General features: G+C 46.9%; 1 protein-coding gene across 1 annotated transcript in view; it reads right to left on the bottom strand.

Annotated features, from left to right (window-relative positions):
* Nucleotides 1-22,306, bottom strand: part of HSD17B4 (hydroxysteroid 17-beta dehydrogenase 4) — an 883,985-nt gene that overhangs the window by 410,620 nt on the left and 451,059 nt on the right. The window contains exon 14 of the mRNA XM_086961070.1: nt 17,569-17,620. Within this exon, the coding sequence (XP_086817196.1) occupies nt 17,569-17,620 (52 nt within the window). The remainder of the gene's footprint in view (nt 1-17,568; nt 17,621-22,306) is intronic.

The following is a 22,306-nucleotide window of genomic DNA, read 5'->3' as shown; positions in this document are numbered from 1 at the left end:
CAAAATGCAGAATTACTCAATAGTGTTTTGCTGACATAGACTCACAGTTTCACAGGGCTGTAAATAACTGCTGCTGCTATTCAAGTGTAAGTGCAATTTTACTGACCTTGGAATAATGAAAGGCTGAGCTAACTTTCCAGGATTCAAGCCTATGAGCGAAACCTGAGAGCAGGGCGTGTGGAATTTGGAGGCTTCGGAGGAGGGCCCACAGCCGCCACTCGCAATACTCGCAGAGTGGGGTGAGTAGGGGGGTGTTTAAGAATAAAGTTAAAAAAAACTTGAAAACTTTCCTGACCAGGTCCGCGCCTTGGCGGCCTATGCTCCCCAGACGAGCTCCATCTGGGCCCCACTTAATACTGTCATGATCCGGTGACCCTGAGCCCCATCGACCCCTCACATGACCCTGAAGGCTATGCAGCGGACTTGAGCAGCTCAGTGAAGCCCTCGGGTGTCACCCGACCAGGAGAAGGCGACCGCTGCAGATTGTGCCCGGCAGCCGCCTCCCTTCACAGTGAATCAAGGCAACCAAGAGGCATCTCCCGACCTTTGGAGCCTGCAAGCAGTGGCGCTAAACATTGGACGTGTCTCGGTCGTGGGCTGTGCACCTTACCTTCTGTTCCTTACCGAAAGCTAACCCAAAGACGGTGTTAACAATCTACCACCTCAAATGCTTACCTTTTGCTACGGTTTCCAGTCAATTCAATGACCAAATATGCTTTTGTAACCTTCTGGCACAAAGCAATACCAGCTGATCTGACTGAAATATTTTAGTCTCAGCTGCAATAAAAAAAGAATCATAAAAACGCAGTACCACACTTAGTCAACCCAGTCTTTACAGATAATTTCGCTTCCCGGTAGATACAATGTTTAATAATAAAAACAAAAGATTCATCCATAAATCCAAAACACCTGGGTGCACAGTTACTAGGCCAAAGCGTCCACTCAAAACTCAATTTCATTTCTCTCTTATTTCCTCCACCACGGTCTTATCAGTTTTGACACTTTTCACATGTTCCTTGCCTGGTATTCATTAAGGCAGGTCTTTACACCACCCAACCAATGGAAGGCCCACATTTTATATCCAATGTATAGCTTTGCATCTTCTTGCAAGAAGAAAAAAAACAAGGATATCACCCTCCTCCTCTTATTTCAGATGTAACACCAACACCCAGCATGTAATAGTTGCTGTGACACCCCATCCAACCGTCATCTGTAAAAGCCATATCACCTAATTCCAGTAATCTCTCCCTGTCAAACATTGGTAAAATCATATGGATACAGACTACTTTCTCCATAGTGCTTCTGGGGTGTTAAAATAAAATTGATTTAATCGAAGACCTACATTTTTGCATCTGATCAGCCTTAACCGGGCTTTTAGCATTCCCTAATGTAAAAAAAAAAAAACAGCAAAGAAGAATGCAGAAGGATTCCACTGGCAAGATAAAGAAGAGAGCTATAACAGTATAATGTTTGCTACATTCAACCTCACCTCATGCAGGGTCTTTCAGGCTGGAGGATTAGTCCTATATAAAGATCCGTTATTACTGCTACAGGATTCACCTATACAGGAGTGTCAAAGTTCGACCACAGTACACAGCATTTGTTCTCTGCCTTCTTTGTTGTGCAGCAGATACAGGTGCAAATTAGGTTCCAAGAGAACTGCGCCTACGCACAGTACAAATCACTTAGTCCTAGTTAAAAGCTGCAGCACACGTGAAAAGAGTCGTTTTTTTATCCAATTAAACTTCACAGACTTCAATTATACCTCAGCATCATAACGTACAACATTGAGATAAAAATTACCACCACTGGCAGACAGTGGATAGAGAAAACAGGATGTATGAGTTTAGCAATATACTTGTTGAACTGATCTGAGCACGATTGAGTATTCCAGTCAGACTGCATCTGCACTCTTGATTGTGGAGGTGGCCAAGCAGAAGCAGGTGACATCAAGGTCATCGGTGTAAACCTTGTAAATTTAGGCCGTTGAAAAGTAAAATTTAAAGGGCATTGCAATAGAATAAACAGGAAATGGCTTCTCCGCTGCAGTTTGTTCAAGCAAATTTGGCAGATTTGCCTGCAGTACAATGACGCACAATTATCTGGCTTATATCATACCAGCAGGCACTCCCCTACATTGCTAGAGTCCCCTTAAGCAGAGCCTAGGGTAGCAAAAAATCTAGAATCAATACCATACATACTCCACGAGTATACCATGAAACAAGGCACACAAAGTTGTCACAGCGCTGGCGCTAAACATTGGACATGGCTCAGTTGTGGGCTGGACCCCCTCTCCGGTGCCGATAGCTGATCGCGACTTAAGCCTCGGGAGCGCTGCTCTGCTGCAATGGTGTCTCTAGGCGGGGGGCCCGCTGATATCAGCGCAGGTTGGCAGCAATCAATGTGACCATGTTGCAGTGCAGAGAGAGGAAGAGACAAAGTGGCATCACTGGATGTCCCCTGGGCCTCTGTGGGGATCATGACCAAAGGAGCCCAGCACAGAGTTATCGACTCCAGCAGTTCTCCCTAGAGCGAGAGGCCGTGGCTCAGCAGTTGGAGCTGCAGGCTTCGGAGCTGGGGATCCGTGTTCGAGCCTGGAAACGTTCTATCTGCACTAAATAAATTAAACTTTTAAAATAAATGGCATCCCCAAACAGCTTAATAAAATAAAAGTATATATAATCGGCGAGCAACCAGACCAGGATAAATCAAAGAAGGGCACAGGACTTCCTTCGTGCCTACCGGCTTCCGTGAGGGAGGAGACCCTAAAAGAATATAGTGCTCACCAACTACAGATGCACAAAAATGCGGATAAAAACTGAAGTTGGGCTGTGCTGCTTCTGGAATAAACGGAAGTGAGTATAGGAACAACAGCCAATAAAAAGCTGGATAAGAAGAGCAATGCCAGAGTTAAACCAATGGCAAGCAGCATGACAAATTACCTGGAGTTTCACACAACATACTGATTACTTCGTACCTCGGAGAGGCAGCGCCATGCACTGCTCTAAGTGAGACCTAAAAAGGGGGCTGCGATAATCAATAGAAGAAAACAGGATAATGTGATCATTAAAAGAATGGTGAAAAAGATAGTTCAACCATTATGCTGTAACAGAGAGTATAGGGTTGCATATAAATACTGTAGTATTGTGTACTCCTACCTAGCGTTCCCTAACTTAGTGTCTAGGGTGGGCGAATCTGCCAAATCCCTGTAGGGTGCTCTAACTCCCCATAACCTGTGGGTAAATGTCATCAGAACGCCCGTCTTTGTGGAGAGCTGGGCAGCGTCCCTCCCAGAGGCAAAAAGAAATCAACTTGACTGGAATTGTGGCATGGGCCACCACTCACTTCCAGCGAAATGCTCCTCTGTGTAAAGAAAGGATTGATATTGTTTATATAATAAACAGTATCCATGTTCCCAGCCCAAGTTCTGTTGCCGAACGGCCAACACAAATAATAGTTTGCATGATGAACTTAGCCCTTTTATAGAATGTTTAAAGTATTTGATAGTGTGCCTATGAAGTGGAAGCAAAGCGGAGTTCAAAGAATATTATACAGTATGTGCATGCAAATGAATGTGAGTCAAATGTCATTGTGTTTAGGGAGATAAGGCAATTTAAGAATGTGAGCAGGTTGAATGGCGTTTCTATTCAGGATTCATGTAACCAAGTCACAGCATCTATCCCAGCCAACTTCCACTAGCAATCGGAATTGTGCATCATGAGCGCAACAGCAGGTTGACAATCAAAACATCTGACATATTCAATAAAACTACAAGGATACAGTAGCTGTGCATTTGGAACATATTAACATGCGAGATGACACAGGGAGAGCCAATGATGTTTGCTGTTGTATATAAAGTAGAATCAAGCTCTGAATTTCTCCCAGCGAAAAGGACAAGACTGTGCAACTCCATCGTGCAAGAGGTGTTCATCGTGTCATTAGAAAGTGCTGAAATAAGGGATTTATTCTCTTGCTTATAAAAAGCCATAGTTATCTACTTAACATTAACACTCGTTATCCAATGCAGACTTGGCTCACAGGGAACTTCCTTCCCTGCTAAAAACCGTTTATGAATAAAGTGTAACCTTGAATACCAAGGCTGTACTTGTGACAGCAATGCGTCTCTCTTTGGAGCCCTCGTCCTGCATATTTTACATGTCTACATCTCTAGGGGCAAAGATGGAAACTGCTCTTAGTCGCACAAAAAGAAAATCAATAGTTTTGCAAGGGCTGTTTTGCATAAAAGTAAGGTCACAGTGTCTGAACACAGCATGCCATTTTAAAGACTTGCCTACATAGTTGACAGAACACTAAGAACCTCTCATACAAAGTATTTTCATATACAAAATACATACATTTATCTATAAGGGGACTCTCCTCGCTTAGAGCTATGTAGCAAAGTTTTATAGGAAACTAGCATGCAAGGGTTTGGGAAAGCCGATGTCCCTTAAAGAGACAGAAGTATCCTTTCTATTGTTTGGGTATGGATGGGATAGCCTCTTTTTTGCTGCTCTACGTTAAGCTTTCTGACAAAAATAGAAAAACAAAATCTGCTATGCTATCATAATTTGAACAGCTCCTTCAGCCTTGAGTATCGCAGTCACATCCCAACGCTTTCTCAATGTGGGCGCCTTTTCATACCGTTCTGGGATGCAGCATTGTGCAATGGGATGTTGAAGGGCCACTGCGGAAGGCAAAAGAATTTGCCTCAAATCTGTTTGCAGACAAATGAAGTGCTGAAAACAACATTTTGAAGTAGTGCTCTTCAAAGTCAAATGGCCTCAGGTTTCTTTGCTTAAGTCCCATGCACATCATCAGGTCGGGCTCTTCAGGCAATCTCGTGCCAGGGACTCTGATTATCTCTAATGAGGAGTTCAATAAACAGACACAGCTAGCTAGGGTCAGGAAGAAGTCCTGGGGATGGGGCTCTCCAGCTCGGCTACAGTGTTGCTTATTGAGGTGTGCAGTCAGTACAATGAAGGAAGAAGAGTGCACACAAGGGCCGGGGAACGTAATTGATGATTGGGCTTGTTCCAGTTGTCATATTCCTGCAAAGCAGGCAGGTTTCAGGAGGCATGCGACTATCATCCACAGTGCTCTTGCCAGGACCACAAAGGCTAATCTTGCAATCAGATGACAGTCTTTTCTTCAATACTGTGCTATATTAATCATGCTGGGCTTCTGCCAAATTCAGGAGACAGATGACGTAGTGGAAGCTGGATGTTTTAGGGCTTACGGGGATTAGTCATGGACACCAGGAGTTGGATGCTCTACTGAAGTTAAGCACGGATGTGTCATCACACCAGAGCTGTTCAATCTGTACATCTTTCGATTTGCCAGCAACGTTCGTTCCTGAGCCTCTTTTTCAAATGAAACTGGGATAAGAATACATACCTGTTTGGTACTACAGTGACAATAACATCTTGGCAGTGCTTAATTTGAGCAGGTGCTTGCAGGTGCTCAGCACCGGCACCTAATCCTCAGCACCGGTGCTTATAGCACCAGTTAAGGACACACTCATTTGGAAGGCAGCCTGATTTTCCACAGAATCACAGGATGTTGAGCCACGCTGAGACTCGAACCCGGGGGCATATTATCAAACCTGGGCCGCTTTATCAGCAGGAAACTCCGCTAATGTGGCGATAATGGGCTGGATAATATGCTCTATGGAATTCCAATCAAAGCTCATGTTCGATGTGAAGGACATCTAACATGAGCTTCGATTGGAATTCGATAGAGCATATTATCAAGCCCATTTTCGCCCCTTTAGCGGCAGTTTCCTGCTGATAAAGCAGCGATAATTTTATCGCCAGGCTTGATAAAATACCCCCCGGTTCCCCAGCTCTGAAATCGGCAGCTCTAGCCATTAGGCACAGTCCTCTCCAGAAAAATAAGTGCCGGGGCGCTAGTTCGGAGGCAGTTTACACCAGCACATTTCTCCTGTTAGCGCTGCCTCCTGAGGAGAGCCCTGGCACTTTTTATTTTACAAATGAACCACTGCATCTTGGGCTGGAGCACCCCAGCTAACCCTCATCATTCACTGGAAGGCCTGGGTTGATGGTGTAACAACATCCATCTCCAAGTTAATCTAAACAAATCAAAAGTAATCGTGATGGCCAAACGGTTAACCAAGTATAAGTATGTATTGATGGCACATGCAAAATTTGAGGTATTGAAAAAATGTCAGCCTCGGTCCAATGTTTGTTATGCCAGCGTGAAATACTGTCATTTCAGAAATCTCTAGTTGCTTTCGTTGTGCGAAATTCCCAAGCTCACGCCATTACCCACATCACGCAATTACACGCCACTGGTGGTTCGAAAATTACCATTAACAGATCAAGAGTAGCTGTTGTTCATTGTGCTTTTGTGTATTGCAAATTATTTGGCGGGAAACGCCTCCTCACATCCAAATTCCATGCGCTGTTGCATTATATACTAAAATGTATCATGGAATGCTAGGTAAGCACTTTGCCTAATTATACACAACTTCATATATTTTTTCTGAATTTTTGCATAATTACACACATTTGAATTATGATATTCTTATCCTGCTTTAATAAATATCACTGTCTGGAATGATTTTAGATGTAGCCCTGTTTTTGGGATTAAAAACAGGTATAAAAGTGCATCCAATGCAGTGGAAGGTGAACTAATTTCCTTTAACTCTAAATATACTGTGTGGTCAACGGCGCTTCTCCTGATGGCATGGGAGGCCGGGATAGTGCTATTACCACCTGCGGTGCAACCATCTGGTTCTGGAGGCACTGGCTTGAAACTGGATAAAATAGCAGGGCCTCCTTGGAAATGGTTTCCAACCTAAAGGCAGAAAATGCTGATTGAGCGGACCCCTTTGGAACTAACCTTGGGCCTGCCTAGCGCTGTGGCATTGCTGACAATCAGGTAAACTTCATGGAACATTGTGTTTGCTGCTGAGAAATCAATACTTGGATATGTTCACAATCTATGAAAGACCAACGACCTGGCAGTTTCACAATCTCAACCTCAAGACATGGATTGTGCGGACTGATTCAAATATCCTCTGCAATTTCAATATTGCATGCTCTGCATCAGTGCAGGCTTTAGGGCAGTGTGATCAGTGCTCCGGCCAAGGGGGCGACCTCTGAAGGACAGGCTGAGGCCCGATGAGATCTTTGTGTGCAGCACTGTTCAGGGGCTAATTACAATGGCATGATAACTCTGGTGATTAATGCACTTGAGGGCAAGATCTGTAACGTGTCCAGTTACAGGTTTGACTCATAATATAATGGCATAGCAGTTTAATGTTTCTCCTGTAAAGCACAACATAGGTCATGGAGAAAACAGATCAGTGTTTTATGTAACTAACTCAGTGGGTAATTGCTTTTGTCTCAGAGACCCTTCAGTTACAAGGAGTTCAAAAGCAACAATTCTTCAAATATAGCGCACTGGGTTATGAACAGGCATCAAACTGCTAAGTGAAAATTGAAAGGCATAGGTTAGAATCATATTGTTTTTTCTGCTCAATCTTTTGTTATTCTACAGTTGCTGCAAAAAAGGGTTCATTTGGATAGCAATACAATTTTGGAAGTCTGACACCGCAATCATTGTGTTATGCTTATGGGGCGCATTTACTAACACTTTGCTCCTAGGTTGATTCACAAAAGTGATGCAAACCTAGTGCAAAGAGTTATTTTGAGGCTTACTTTCTAGCACAAATCCTGAAATGCATTGGACTAGAGTTCTTCAATCTGTGGGGCGTGCCCCTCGGGGGCCGCGACGCCATCTCAGGGGGGAGCGCGCACTCCACTCCACCTTCCTGCATCGCAAGTCTTCTTGGAGAACTCGGTATGGTTGGAGGGGGGAGGGAGGGGAAATCGATTGGGCACTACGTGCCCATGCTTTTGTCTTGCTAACTCTCCCAGGAGAGGGTTAATTCATAGAGCGGAGATGATTCAGCTGCAGCGGGAGGCAGGACATCTCCTCTGCTAAAACCAAAATCAAACCAACAGACAGCCCTGTTCCTTCGGTTTCGATATCATAGCAGAGGAGACCCCTTGCCTCCCACTGCAGCTGAAACAGTTCAGCTCTATGAATTAACCCCTCCTGGGAGAGTTAGCTCTTCCCAGAAAGGATACAAAGTTTCCAGGGACGTTTTAAGGCATGGGTAAGGTGGGCTCTGGCCCAGGGTCCCTGGCTCTCAAAGGGGGGATGGGGGGAGGGGCTGAACGACCCAGTTATGTTCTACAGAGTCTTGCTCTCATGACCTTGAACATTTTTTAAATACAATGCTGTAAATAGCGTTTTTCTATCATTCATTTTTAATGTGTAAGAGTCTAATACAGACATTTTGCAGACAGAATGTGTTTATGCCTCATGCAATATCCATATAAAAAGTTTATTTTCGATCAATACAGGACCTCACATATGAGAAATGGGGAGGGGGTCACAGAGATTATATGCAGTAATATTAGTTGACTGCTGTTGTGTTACATACTGAAAACACATCACTATCCCTGAATATCAGATGTACACACATTAAGAATTTGACCAAAGAAGGCATGAAAGAGCTGAGACTAGATCGATCATAAAATCAAAGCTGGTCCGAAGAGGGGCCCCCTTAAATACATTTGGCCCAGGGCCCCCAAAATCCTTAAAACAGGTAGGCGTGCAAAATGCCCGCCAGCCATGTGTTGTATAAACAGCCTGCAAATTGCTTGTCTTGACATTAAATATGGTTATAAATAAAGAAGTATGTATTCATTTGTAATGTGACTTTTCTGTCTTTGTTCCATTTTATGATCAGTCATGGATCATTCAGGCAGCTCTAGAAAACAATTACAAGTTCTTTCTATTTATATTTGCTGTTTAAAGTATGCACAGACAAGTACTGAAAATACAGCTTTAGGTGACTGCTTATTTTTATACCATCTGTGACATCACAATAATGAGCAGCCAACCCTAATCATAAGACTGGAAGTTTCTTGAGGGATCAGGACATTATTTCTTTCCTCCACCGTGATTCCTCGTTACTGCCATAATAGCTATAGTTAAACACATTTGAAACCCTACGCTGCCGCCAATAACATGCTGAGTTATTTCAAGTGTCTGGAATGGCACATTGCATTCAGACAACTCGCTCCTCATTCTCGCCCTTCACTTTCACCCTCACCCTGCACTCACACTGATCCCGATACACTTACACCATTCACCACCTTACCCTCCACTCACAGTGATCACTCTGCACTCACAGCGATCACTATGCGCTCACACTGATCAACATGCACTCACACCATTCGCCCGCTCACCCTGCACTCACACTTATCACCATGCACTCACACCATTCACCCACTTACACTCCACTCACAGTGATCACTCTGCACTCAAAATGCACTAGCACTGTTCACCCTGTATATCACCCTGCAGTCACATGAGCACACTACTCAACCTGCACTTGTGACACTTCACTCACCTGTCCCCCTCACTGCTCAATCTCTCTTAAATAAGCCCACCACTAACCATACATTCATTCACTCTGCACTAACATGAGCGCCTAAATTCATATGGTCACCTCACTCACCCCTGTACACAAGTATGGGCATGTCGTGCCCCAACATGATTTTCATCCTAAATTACAAAAGGAGACTCCAGCCTTCCAGGGGCCCCTTGATAGAGACAGTTCTGTTTTTGCACTGATGGCCTGGGAAAATTCCTATCAGATTCTTGCAAATACCGTTTTTTTAATATTCTTTTTAATATGATTGATGTGAGGGAGTCTACTATTTGCAGAGAAATGTGTTTGTTTCATGCGGCAGCCATAAAAAAGTTAACCATAAAAAAGTTACATCCAAGCGGGTCCTCACATATGAGAAATTGGAGGATATCACAGATATTATTCACTGTAAAATTAGTGGGCTGCCGCTTTGTTTCAACAGTGAAAACACATACTATCTCTGAATATTAGATGTAAATGCTTTTAGAATTAAGACTACAGCGCCTGTGCACCGCTAGTAGCCTGGCTAAATAGGGTATGGCAGAGCTGAAAGTAAACCATTTAAACTCAAAGCTGTACTGAACAGGGGCCCCAAAAAGAGTTTTGGCCCAGGGCACCAAAAATCCCAAACATGTCCATGCCATCACAAAGTCTGTCAGACAACTTTACTCTGAAGTAAAATAGACAACATCATTCATTTATTATTAGTTCTATTTTCTAAACATAAGCCAGACGTGTTCTAAACCCCCACTGCTTCAGGCAAGCAACTTATCGTACCACTAAGGAATTCTCAATTTGGTGTTCGTTCAGCGCCCTCTCTGTGGACTTTCAAATGTCTTCGGAACCATAACTGGTTGGTGGGCAGTAATCCCATTATTATGCTGCCTAAAACGTTTGTTAATGATTTCTAGAGAAGATTTGTTTCTCGTGTAGCTCTGAGCTAGGGAGTGCTCGAAAAATCCGTCAACACTGCCTCCCTTACAGTCCCTGTCTTGGCTGAAAATATCTGCAGAATATTCAGCTTTGGGAGAAATTGCTATCAAAACTCGGTTGCCTTTCAGCTATTCCTATTTATGTGAGATTGGGTTATCAGCACTTGCAGCATTAAAAACTAAGTACTGTTCAAAACCGGATGTGGTGCACAACCTGAGGATGGCATTAGCAAAAATCCATCCACAGATTGACCATCTCTGAAAAACAGGCACACCTGTCACATTTATGTTGGTGGTGTTATTATCAATCTATGTCATGGGTAAAACAAAGCATCCTAGTAAAAACAATTTGTGCATATTTTATCTTGGAAAGTGGTGTTTTGAGCTGTGTAATAAGCCTCTGTCATTTCACCACACCCACTCACAAACCTGCAGTTTACTAAACACTCTTATTGTATTGAACATTATATGCTGGATAGGCCCGGAATATGCGTGTGGCGGTCAATTCGAGAAATTTCTGTCAGGTGGTGGGGGTGCCCAACATCTAAAAAAATACAGCTGGGGGGGCTAAACCTACAAAAGTTTGAAGACCTCTGCATTGGACAGTAGCCTTACTTTAAAGTAACACAACATAGGACTAAGTACTTCTTTACGCCAAGGAGGCATACCATGGGTGGCACATGGACGTTCCCCACCTATGGATTGTGACACCAATCCCTATCTGATAACTTTAGTGGAAAAGGGCTAGCACTAAAAAAATCTCGCCTTCAAGCCATATGTAATGTTGGAAAAGAGATTTATTTACTCTAAACCGTTGCAACTTTGCATGTGTGCTCCACTATACAGCACACATACAAAGTGGTAAGTGTTAAATCTAGTAAAAACATAGAATGTTGGGCTCGAATGATATTCTTCTAGTATAACAGCTAAGCAGGACATCACACAAACACCTGTGCACTATAATACAAGGGAGTTTGAACTGGAGCAAGGCATAATAAGGTACACCAGCATCGGAGAGCGAGAGAGAGAGCAACATCCCAACATCTTACTAGATATAAGCCTGTTGTGCCCTCTTCATCTCATACAACAAAGCTCAGAAACTTTGGTTACTGCACACTGTAAACACTAGGGCCCAATTTAGAGTTTGGCAGACGGTTACTGTGCCATAAAGGTAAGGTATATCCGGTCTGCCCTTTTACACGTGCCATAGGTTATAATACACTTGAAATAAATCGGACAGGACATCTGCCATGTTTTTGACAGAGTAAGCCATTCGCCGAACTACAAATCAGGCCCTTAAACTGCCCCTCCATTTATGCAGTACAAGCACTCTGAATATATAATGCCTACCAGTATGGTTGACATGTCACTCCTACACCTTGCAGTCGTCATCGTCTTAAGTTACCTTTTGCATACATTGAGTAACACACTTGTATGACTCATTGTCACTGTGCATTATGTTTATGATGTAAAGAGTTCTGACTGTACAATGAAATTAATATTTATTTTGTAAAACATGCTTTTGCCATGGGGCGTCTTGGCCCTGCAGAAACAGAAGTAATCAATGGATCGAAATTTAAAACAGTAGAACCTAAAAAGACCAAAACAACGCAACTTCATTGATTAAAAAGCCACATTTTTAAAGTCTTCCTAAAAGGAAGCAGGTTTGTGTATTTCTAAAACAGAAGCAGAAGAGTTCCATTATCTTGACGTACAAACTACAAAACGTCTCCCGCTCCAATGTGATATTCTAAATTTAGGATTGACCATACAGTAGGCTGAAGAAGAACACCGAGTCCTGGAAGGAGTATACCATAAGATTCTGTTTCAAATAATCAGGATGTAAACCACGCAGAGCTTTAAAGGCAATGCACAAAACCTTGAGGTCTATGCACTGTTTGACTGGTAGCCAATTTAACTGGACAAAAGCAGACTGATGCTTCAAAATCACAAGCAGCAGGCGGGCTGTGGCATTTTTCAGCACTTTCAATTAGTTTAAAAGTTTTTGCTGCATGTTGGTGTATAGGGCGTTACAATAATCCAGTTTGGAAAGCACACGAGCGGTAACCACCATTTTCTGTAAATGCTGTGGAATAAAAAGAACAATATCCTCAAAATTTCCAGATAAAAAAAGATGAAGAGGACACAGCATTGATTTGCTTCTCAAATGCCCATTTATTATCCAAAAAAATCCCTGGATTTCTCATTTTTGAGACAGGCATTGGAAGGTAACCAAATCCTGCACCCAATAACTTGGGGACCAAAAGGAGGCGTTGTTGCCCAACAAAAGAACGTCAGTTTTTCCGGAGTTCAATTTTAGGCAGTTATAAGGAATTCAATTGCCTAAATGCAACGTACAGCTGTGAAATAGACTACAGAGTACTCCAGATTCCCTGACACTGAGACAAAAATGTGTGCACCGTCTGCGTAGGACAATACCAAAAAGTCAAAGGTTTAACACCTTGGGTGCTAAGCTGATCCCCCTCCTGTGCTGATATTTACTGAATCCCCTTTTACATGACGAGCTCAGCTCGTCATGAGTACACAAGAGGTGTACCTCATGACGAGCTGAGCTCCTCATGAGCATCGAAGGGGTTAAACGAGCCTAGCTAAGTGAGTGACGTACAGATTAAAAAGGGAGAGGCTCAGGGATGAGCTCTGAGGCCCCCACATGGTAATGAAAAGGGATTCGATGTAAAGCCATCCACAACAATAAATTGTTCTCTCTCGGACTAGAAAGGATTTCAGGAGGGGGAAGTGCTGCATCCCTGATGCCAATGGAGTAGAGACGGGATGTGAGAGACAGTCATAGGAGCAATGTGGGGGCACCATTAGAAGGTGGAAGTGAGTGAAACCGTGAAGGAGGTGATTGGAGGGCGCCATCAAAGTCTACAGCCACCAGCTCTACAGCCAGCCCTGCTCTGCATCCAAATGCGCTCCCGCCTCCCAGTAGCTCCTCCCTCCCACATCCCCTCATATGGAGGCCGCGCAGCGGGGAAGAGAGCAACCCTTGATCCTGTTACCAGGCAGGTCGCTCCCCTCGCCACCGCATCAGCACCACCTGTGTGACGCTGCCCTGAGCCCGCTGCAGCCACTCGCATTGGTTCGTGCCCCGCACAGTCTTCACTGCCATCAGTACTTGCGTTCTGCTCTGCTATTTGTATTGTATTAGCACTGTTATCTCCGTCTGTTTACTCCGCTGTTTTTTAATTGCATTAGCGCTGTTGTATTTTGACTGTTTCGTTTTTCCTTCTGTGCCCACTATTTGCCTTCTGTAACCCCCCGCCAGCTCCCCCGTAGTTTTTCCCACCCCTGTGATCCCGCCCCCTGCTCTCCGATTCGGCGCCCCTCTCCCGCCTCCCAGATACTCCTCCCTCCCACATCCCCTCATATAGAGGCTGCGCAGCAGACGTGCGCAGTGGGCGCGCCGCTGGCGTTCCCGAAGGCAAGCCCGTCTGCGCCCGTCCACGCCCAGCCCCAGAACCCCTGGCCCCCACGACGCCCAACACCATTACGATGCCAGCACCCTAAACGCACTCAACACCGGACGATCACACTCCAGCTTCCTGGCCGCCCCGAAGCGCACCCACGGACCTTTCACCTACCGGAACTGCAGCTTCACCAGCATCCGCCCCGCCAAGCCGCCGACCAGGAAAGACCCCGCCCACCTCAGATGCATCCCCCCCAACACCCGCTCCACCCGGCAAACACGCCGTTGAACTCTGGGACCTACTCGACTCAACATCCCCAGACGTTGCCTTCCTGACAGAGACCTGGCTTCACCCCGCCTCGGCACCTGACATCGCCATAGCCGTCCCGGAAGGGCACAATCCCTCGAATCCACAGACTACATCTTCCTCGGGGACCTGAACTTCCACCTCGAGAACTACAACAACAACAACAACTCCACAACCCTGATGGACAACCTAGCCAACCTTGGGCTCAGACAACTCCTCACAACACCCACCCACTCCGCCGGCCACACGCTGGACCCCATCTTCTCCGCAAGCTCCCCCGTCTCCTTCAACCACAACACTGAACTCCACTGACCTAACCACCGCTTCATCCACTTCACCTTCAAGGAGCCCACCACGCACCACCGCACCAAACAGATGCCCCGCCGCTGCTGGATCAAAGTTACCGAAGACAAGCTAACAACCACCATCAACCAGAACCCACCCGCCGACCCTAACACCGCCGCCTGCAAACTCAGACAGTAGATTGTCGACTGCGCCAACACCCTTGCCCTGTTCAAGAAACCCTCCAACAGTCACACCAGCAGGAAAGCCAGCTGGTTCACTGAAGACCTCCAGCCCTCCAAGCAAACCTGCCGAAAAACTGGAGAAGAACTGGCACCGTTAGCGAACACCGGACAGCTACACAGCCCACAAGAACACCACCCGCAGACAGCATCACCTCATCAGATCCGCCAAAAGGGCCTCCTTCAAAGACCGCCTAGACAACAACGCACACAACAGCAAAGAGCTCTTCAACATCGTGAAGGAACTCTCCAACACCAATGACATCCCACCTTCGCAAGACCTGTGCGACTCGCTGGCTACCTTCTTCCACCGCAAGATCACAGATATCCACGACAGCTTCAACGCCACGACCGGCCGACAACCACTGGGACCTCCGCCTCCATGACCTCCATCAGCACCAACCGCCTGCTCCCCTGGACCAACATTAACGACACCATCAAGACCATGAACACAATCCCCTCCGGATCTCCATCAGACACATGCCCATGCCCACACCACATCTTCAACAAAGCCAGCACAGCCATTGCACCCCATCTACAGAAAGTCATCAACATCTGCTTCGAGAGCTGGAAGCACACCAAGATCAACGCCTTACTCAAGAAACCCAAGGCAGACCCCAAGGACCTCAAGAACTTCTGGCCCATCTCCCTGCTCCCGTTCCCGGTGAAGGCCACTGAGGAGACCGTCAACAAACAACTGACCTGCTACCTCGAGAACAGCATCCTGGACCCTTCCCAGTCATGGTTCCGCAGCAACCACAGCACCGAAACTGCCCTCATCACCGCCACCAATGACATCAGGACCCTGCTAGACAACAGAGAAGCAGTGGCCCTCATCCTCTTGGACCGGTCAGCCGATTTCAACACGGTCTGCCACCACAACCTACGAACACGCCTCCAGACGCCGGGATCCAAGAGAAGGCCCTGGACTGGATCACCTCCTTCCTCTCCAGCAGAACACAGAGCGTCGGCCTTCCCCCTCCATTCCGCTCCAAAGCCACTGAGATCATCTGCGGCATACCCCAGGGCTCATCCCTCAGCCCAACGCTGTTTAACATCTACATGGCACCACTCGCCCACGTCCCCTGACTGCATGACCTCAATATCATCTCCAATGCCGAGGACAACCAGCCGATCCTCTCCCTCACCAAAGACCCCCACACCTCCAAAACCAACCTCCATGAAGGAATGAAGGACATCGCCAAATGGATAAGGAACAGCCGACTGAAGCTGAACTCGGACAAGACGGAGATCCTCTTCCTCGGATCCACCCCTCCGGCCTGGGACAACTCCTGGTGGCCGACCGCACTAGGAGCAACTCCAACACCCACCGACCATGCACGCAACCTAGGGGTCATCCTCGACTCCACCCTCTCCATGACTAAGCAGGTCAACGCCATCTCTTCCTCAAGCTTCAACACCCTCCGCAGGATCTACAAGTGGATCCCCACGGAAACAAAAAGAACGGTAACCTAGGTCCTCGTCAGCAGCAGGCTGGACTACGGAAATGCCCTCTATGCTGGAGCCTCGGCCAAACTCCTGAGATGGCTGCAACGCATCCAGAACACCTCTGCACACCTGATCCTCAACATCTCTCGCCACATCACACCCCAACTGAGAGACCTGCTCTGGCTCACCGTCAACAAGAGGATAAACTTCTCACCCACGCACACAAGGCACTCTACAACACCGTACCAGCGTACCTCAACAGACGACTCAGCTTCTACACCCCCACCTGCCAGCTCCATTCCGCCGACCTCGCCACAATCCCCCGCATCCGAAGAGTAACCTCCGGTGGCAGATCGTTCTCCCACCTCGCCGCCAGAACATGGAACACCCTTCCCCACCCACCTACGACAGACCTAAGACCTGCTGACCTTCAGAAGACTCCTCATGACCTGGAATTTCGAGTAATAGCAGCATTCCCCACCCCCAGCGCCTTGAGACTCTCACGGGTAAGTAGTGCATTTTACAAATGATATGAATGAAATGTGGAGCATAGATTCAAATATGCTGTTTTGCAGACAAGAGCACGAAGTGATAACATTTTAATAAGTTTACAGTAAAGTTAGTGCAACTGTAAGATTAAGTATGCAAGCTAGAATTAGGGTGGCTTACTTGAATTTTGTTCATAAAAGATTTTGATATACAGGTTTGTAATCACAGCCCACGTAATGTTAACTGAAATTTTAGTTTTGAGAATTCTTCAGAACGAGTTCTTCCTATTGCCATAGAAATAGATGTCATTTAATCCATATAAAAAGGACACTGTGAATGCACTTCGTAGCACCAGGCAAGTAATCACTCACTGCAGCGCCGCTTTTTGCTAATAATACATTCTAGTCATCAGCAAAATGTGCTACATTATGTTAGTCTTTTATATAACAAGCACTGCACAGTAAATTGCTTCTAAATGCTGCTGCAATGGGAAACTAAACAAACCTGAAATGATTGTGAGAAAAGGACATCACATGAATTAAGTGTATTGCTTAAACCTGCCATTAGATAGGGGTCCTAATGTACCAGCAGGAGCGAGGATTTGTACAAGCTGGGTGCCAAGTATCATAAGTGCTTTTCTCTTCCACTCTCAAAACTGGGTCAGAACACCTCTAAAATATTATATACTGCTGAGTGGAGAGTTCTACCTGCTAAAATCGATAAATTGACTCTCTAGGGCTAAAAGGCGATCATTTATAAAAGCTTTTGAATGCTGCTGTGCAATCTCACATATAGAATGGAAAGGAGAGAAAATTGCAGGCAAAAGCTACACAAAGAATTTTGTTACATTACCATACATTAAATACCGATTTTCGGGTTTGTTTATTTAGGACTGACACGAAATGTGGCACTGAGACCAATACAAAGTGCTGAGAGCTGCCGAATGAAAGGAATATTGAGCTACTAACCTGAAGTTGGCAGAGGTTTGAATACCTCCAGGTACTGTTCCCCATGCAACAGCTGCAGGAAGAGTAAACAAATGTTTACGTGATTGAAGCAACTTTATTTTATTACAGTTTTACAGGAGTTAAAAAAACAAAAAAGATCAGACGGTATTGCATACAGTACAAATACTGCTATAAATGTACATGAAAAAATTATGCATAAAAATGCTATTTTGCCCGTTGGTCATAAACAATGTTTTCAATAATTGTCTAGCACCAATAAAAACTCAATGTAGGACAATTCCTAAAGAGTTAGGTAATTCATTAGAAACATGTAGATCAGTCCACACAATGTTGATAATTTAACACAATAAGACAAGAATAGCTAAACAGTGCATGTAGACTTACACCTAAAAGAGGTTCCAGATTGTTTTCTTCTTCGCAGCTTACAGGTGTGGACACGTTTAGGAAGGTGGTAGATTACACAGTTACAAGGGAGAATTCCTAAAATCTATGTGAACTAAATGCAACGGGCATTACAAAAAGAACGTTTCTTACCTTCCTTACCTTAGAATTACCCCTAGGTGTTAGACTGGATCCAGAGAAATTTTTCGTAGCAGTACCCTGCACGTCGGTAAGTGGCGTCATTCGACTCTGAGTCCGTTGTCGGCTTCGTGGCCCCTGCACGCGGATGTCAGTTCTGACACAACTTCCCGCGCCAGAAGCGCAGAGCCATGCAAGACACTGACCAATGGTGCACAAAACTAGGGCCCTGGAAGGGAGTCCCTATCCCTAGAAGTCAGTTTGCAGAACGGGGAGGGTGGGTGAGTCGGTAAGGAATCTACATAGGTCTCTTACAGATACATCGTTACCAAAGATAAGTAACTTGTTCATCTGAAAGAGACTGTAGTTATAAAGTCTTTACCTTAGAATAGATACCCGAGCAATGCCAACCCCGGCGGTGGGTCTGAACTAAGTTCACACCAGGAAGCCTGGAGAACAGAACGGCCAAAGAAGCCATCTCTCCGGGCTTGGCTGTCCAGGCAGTAATGTTTAATGAATGTGTGCAGGATGCCCACGTGGCTGCCTGGTGTGCAGGAGACCTGCCGTGGCTGATCTGTTATTCTTTGCCAAAGAATAACAGATCTTGATGCCTAGGACAACCCAAAGCGAGACAGTAGGTTTGTGCCTGGCCCAACCTTTATTGGCGCTCACCTGGAATTCTTCACTGCGGTCAAGGTAGAAGGACAGTGCATGTTTTGGGTCCAGACGGTGGAGTCTCTCTTCCTCTTTGGAAGGGTGTGGAGGCAGGAAGAAGGAGGGCAATGTGATGGTCTGACCTATGTGAAAAGAGGTAAACACTTTGGGCAGAAAAGATGGCCTAGCGCAAAGGACCACTTTGACCGGATGAACAGCAAGAAAGGGAGGCTTGGAAGACAGAGCCTGAAGCTCACTCAGCCTGCGAGCAGAGGTGACGGCAAGCAGGGAAAGCAGTCTTTAAAGTAAGGAGACAAAGACGACAATTATGCAGTAACTCAGTAAGGGAGCACACATAACATAAGTAAGTACATGATTCAAGTCGCACTGGGGCATTACGAAAGGAGAAGGAGGAAAGAGATAAGTAATGCCCTTCAGAAATCTGTTTACAAAAGGGGACTTGAAGAGAAGGCTGATCAAGAAGGCAAAGAAAGGGCGAAATGGCCGAAAGATAGCTTTTAAGGGTGCCCAGAGCAGAGCCCTGCTGGAAACTCCAATACGCATAACTGCTGACATTGCACGTTCTCTTCAGAGGCGAATAGATCTAAACAAGGCTCTCCCCACTGCTGAAAGAGACTTTGCACCACCTCAGAGTGAAAACGCCATTCGTGATCCGTCATGCACCAGTGGCTGAGTTTGTCCGCCCTGGCGTTCAGGGAACCTGCCAGGTGTTGAACCACCAGTGATATGCCCTGATGTTCCAGCCATGTCCAAAGGCGAAACTCCTCTTGACATAGGGTACACAACCCAACCCCACCACGCCCTGTTTGTTGCAGTACCACATGGCAGTGGTGTTGTCCGTGAACACCTGCACTACTCTGCGTTTGACAAAAGGAAGGAATGCCTTCAGTGCAAGACGGATCACCTGAAGTTCCAGAAGGTTTATGTGGAGTCGGGACTCCGTCGGAGAGCAAGAGCCTCTGATCTCTGCCTCTCCCATGTGGCCTTCCCATCCCAGGAGTGACGCATCTGTCACCACTGTGAACTATGCTTGGGGAAGGGAGAAGAATCTGCCGTTGACCCAATCCTGGTTCGTGAGCAACTACTGCAACTGACGTGCAGTCCCCTCCGAGATCTGGGCAACATAGGAAAGAATCCCCTGATGCTGCACCCACTGAAACTTCAGGTCCCACTTCAGAGCCCGCATATGCCATCTGGCATGATCCACCTGCAGGATGCAGGATGCCCTGAGGCCCGGCAGCTTCAGGATCATTCTCACTAAAATCCAGGATAGAAACAACAGTATCATAGCCTGAATATCCCAGACTCGCTGCTCAAAGTATATATGCCCAAAACTGCACTGTATCCAGAACTGCTCCGATGAAAAGGAGCTTAGGAGAGGGAATCAGGTGCGACTTCGGCACGTTGATAGTGAACTCCAGCAGATGCAGGCGGTCTACCATAGTCTGGAGGTGGAAGACGACAGCCTGAGGTGTGCTCACCTTCAAAGGCCAGTCGTCGAGATAGGGGAAGACTGGAACCCCTGATCTGTGCAGATGAGCTGCGACCAACGCCTTCACTTGAGGGGCACTGGTGAGGCCAAAAGGGAGCACAGTAAACTGAAAATGCTCAAGCCTACTGTGAACCTGTGGGCTGGCAGAAAGGGGATGTGAAAATAAGCGTCCTGCAAGTCCAAAGCTACTATCCATTCTCCACGGTCGAGGGCAGACAAGACCTCAGCCAAAGTTAACATTTTGAACTTCTCCTTCCGGAGGTAGCGATTGGCGGTCCTGAGGTCTAAGATAGGATGCAGTCCTTTGTCCTTCTTGGGTACCAGAAAGTAGTGGGTGAAGCAACCACGACCTACTCTGGCACAGTGACTTGTTTGATAGCTCCCTTGGCCAAGAGAGCCGTAACTTGCTGGCGGAGAAGTGTCAAGTGATCCTCCTGCATGCGATGGAGTGCAGGTGGCATGAAGGGTGGAGTAGTCTCAAAAAGGAGGGAGCAGCCCCTTCGGACTATCTGCAAAACTCACCTGTCCAACGTGATGGTTTGCCAATGGGGAGGTGATGGCGAATCCGTCCGCTCACTGCCCTCTGGTGGCCCTGAAAGGTGGAACTAGGAAGGTTTGGAGGCTGCTGCAGAGGGTGGTTTGGGTGGACTGGCCTGCCCGCTGGAACCCAGATCTGCGTTGCTGGGTCCCACATGACCTTGGGTGGAACGTGGTGGGGCACCCCTTCAGTTGCCATGAAAGGCAGAATGCGTGGGGCAAGAGGTTACCGCGAGGTCCAAGGATCTAGCCGTAGCGCTAGAATCCTTTAAAAGCTCGAGCGCTGAGTCCACCTTGTCACCAAGCAGGCGACGGCCATCAAAGGGCATGTCCAAAAGGGTGGAATGGACATCCACAGTAAAGCCAGACGTCCTCGACCAGGTGTAGAGCCTCAGGGCTACCAATGTGGAAACCGTTCTACCCAGAGAATCTGCTGTAAGCAGACCACACCGGATGGTGAACTTAGCTGCGTCTCAACCCTCAGCAGCTGTGCGGGTGAGCACGGCCCGGCCCTCCTCCGTTCACTGTGTCAACACTTGTGCAACCGTATTCCACACCGGGTATAACGACCCAAGAGGCATGCGATGTTCACCGACTACAGCCCTAGGCTGACGGAAAAAAACATCTTCCCAAGATGGTCCAGCTACTTGGATTCCCTATAAGGGGGAGCAGAAGTGAATGAGTCTTTCAAGAATAAGGCTTGGGCCACCAAGCGCTTAGGGGTTGGGTGTTGGGAGAGGAAAAGTGGGTTTGCAGGGGCCGGGCGGTGGCGTCGGGCAATCATCCTGTCCATAGGAGCCCCTGTGCTGGGCTTGGACCAAGTGACCAGAAGGATGTCAGTGAGGGCCTCATTAAAAGGCAGCAGGGGTTCCTAAGAAGCCGCTTCTGGCTAAAGCACCTCGGTAAGGAAGTTATTCCTGACCGCCACCGTAGGAAGCCCGAGGCCCAGGGCCTCAGCTGCCCTACCCAACACCACAGCGTAGATACTAAGGTCTGGGGAGGTATCCGGACCACTGGCATTACCCAACTGCTCTTGCCAGTCCGGGTCTTCAAGTTGGTCAGCTAGAGGTTCAATAGACCTCCCAGTCCTCATCACCCTCCTCTGACTGCCACTTAGGGCGATAAGGAATGCTAGGGATGAACATCAGTACAAAAGTAGGCCGGGTCGATGCCGGTTGGGGGCAAAACCAGCGTCGGGGGCGTCTTCACTGAAATTAGCGCTGAGGAACGTACAGGGAAGTTGATCTGCGCTGATCCGGATCCAGGCCTTAGGGGCCCTCTGGAGCCACCGGCATCGAAGGCCCAGGTGCCCCCAGCTGTTTCTGTGGTGCCCGAAGGCACGCCTGCAGAGTCGGGCTGCCCAAAGATGCTGTGTAGCGCTTTGTAAAATGCACAAACCTGGGCAGGGGACGCGCCGGCTCCAGCAAAGGGAGGGAAGCACAGAGCCGTCCCAGCGGGCTCCGAAGATGGGGAGCGACGATGCTCCGGGTCCCATGTCGCGTCCGTCAACGTACG

Source organism: Lissotriton vulgaris, chromosome 3_1 (assembly GCF_964263255.1).
Source record: "Lissotriton vulgaris chromosome 3_1, aLisVul1.2, whole genome shotgun sequence".
Taxonomy (NCBI): Eukaryota; Metazoa; Chordata; class Amphibia; order Caudata; family Salamandridae; genus Lissotriton; species Lissotriton vulgaris.
Note: the sequence above shows the minus strand (reverse complement) of the source record. Positions and strands in the feature narration are given on the sequence as shown.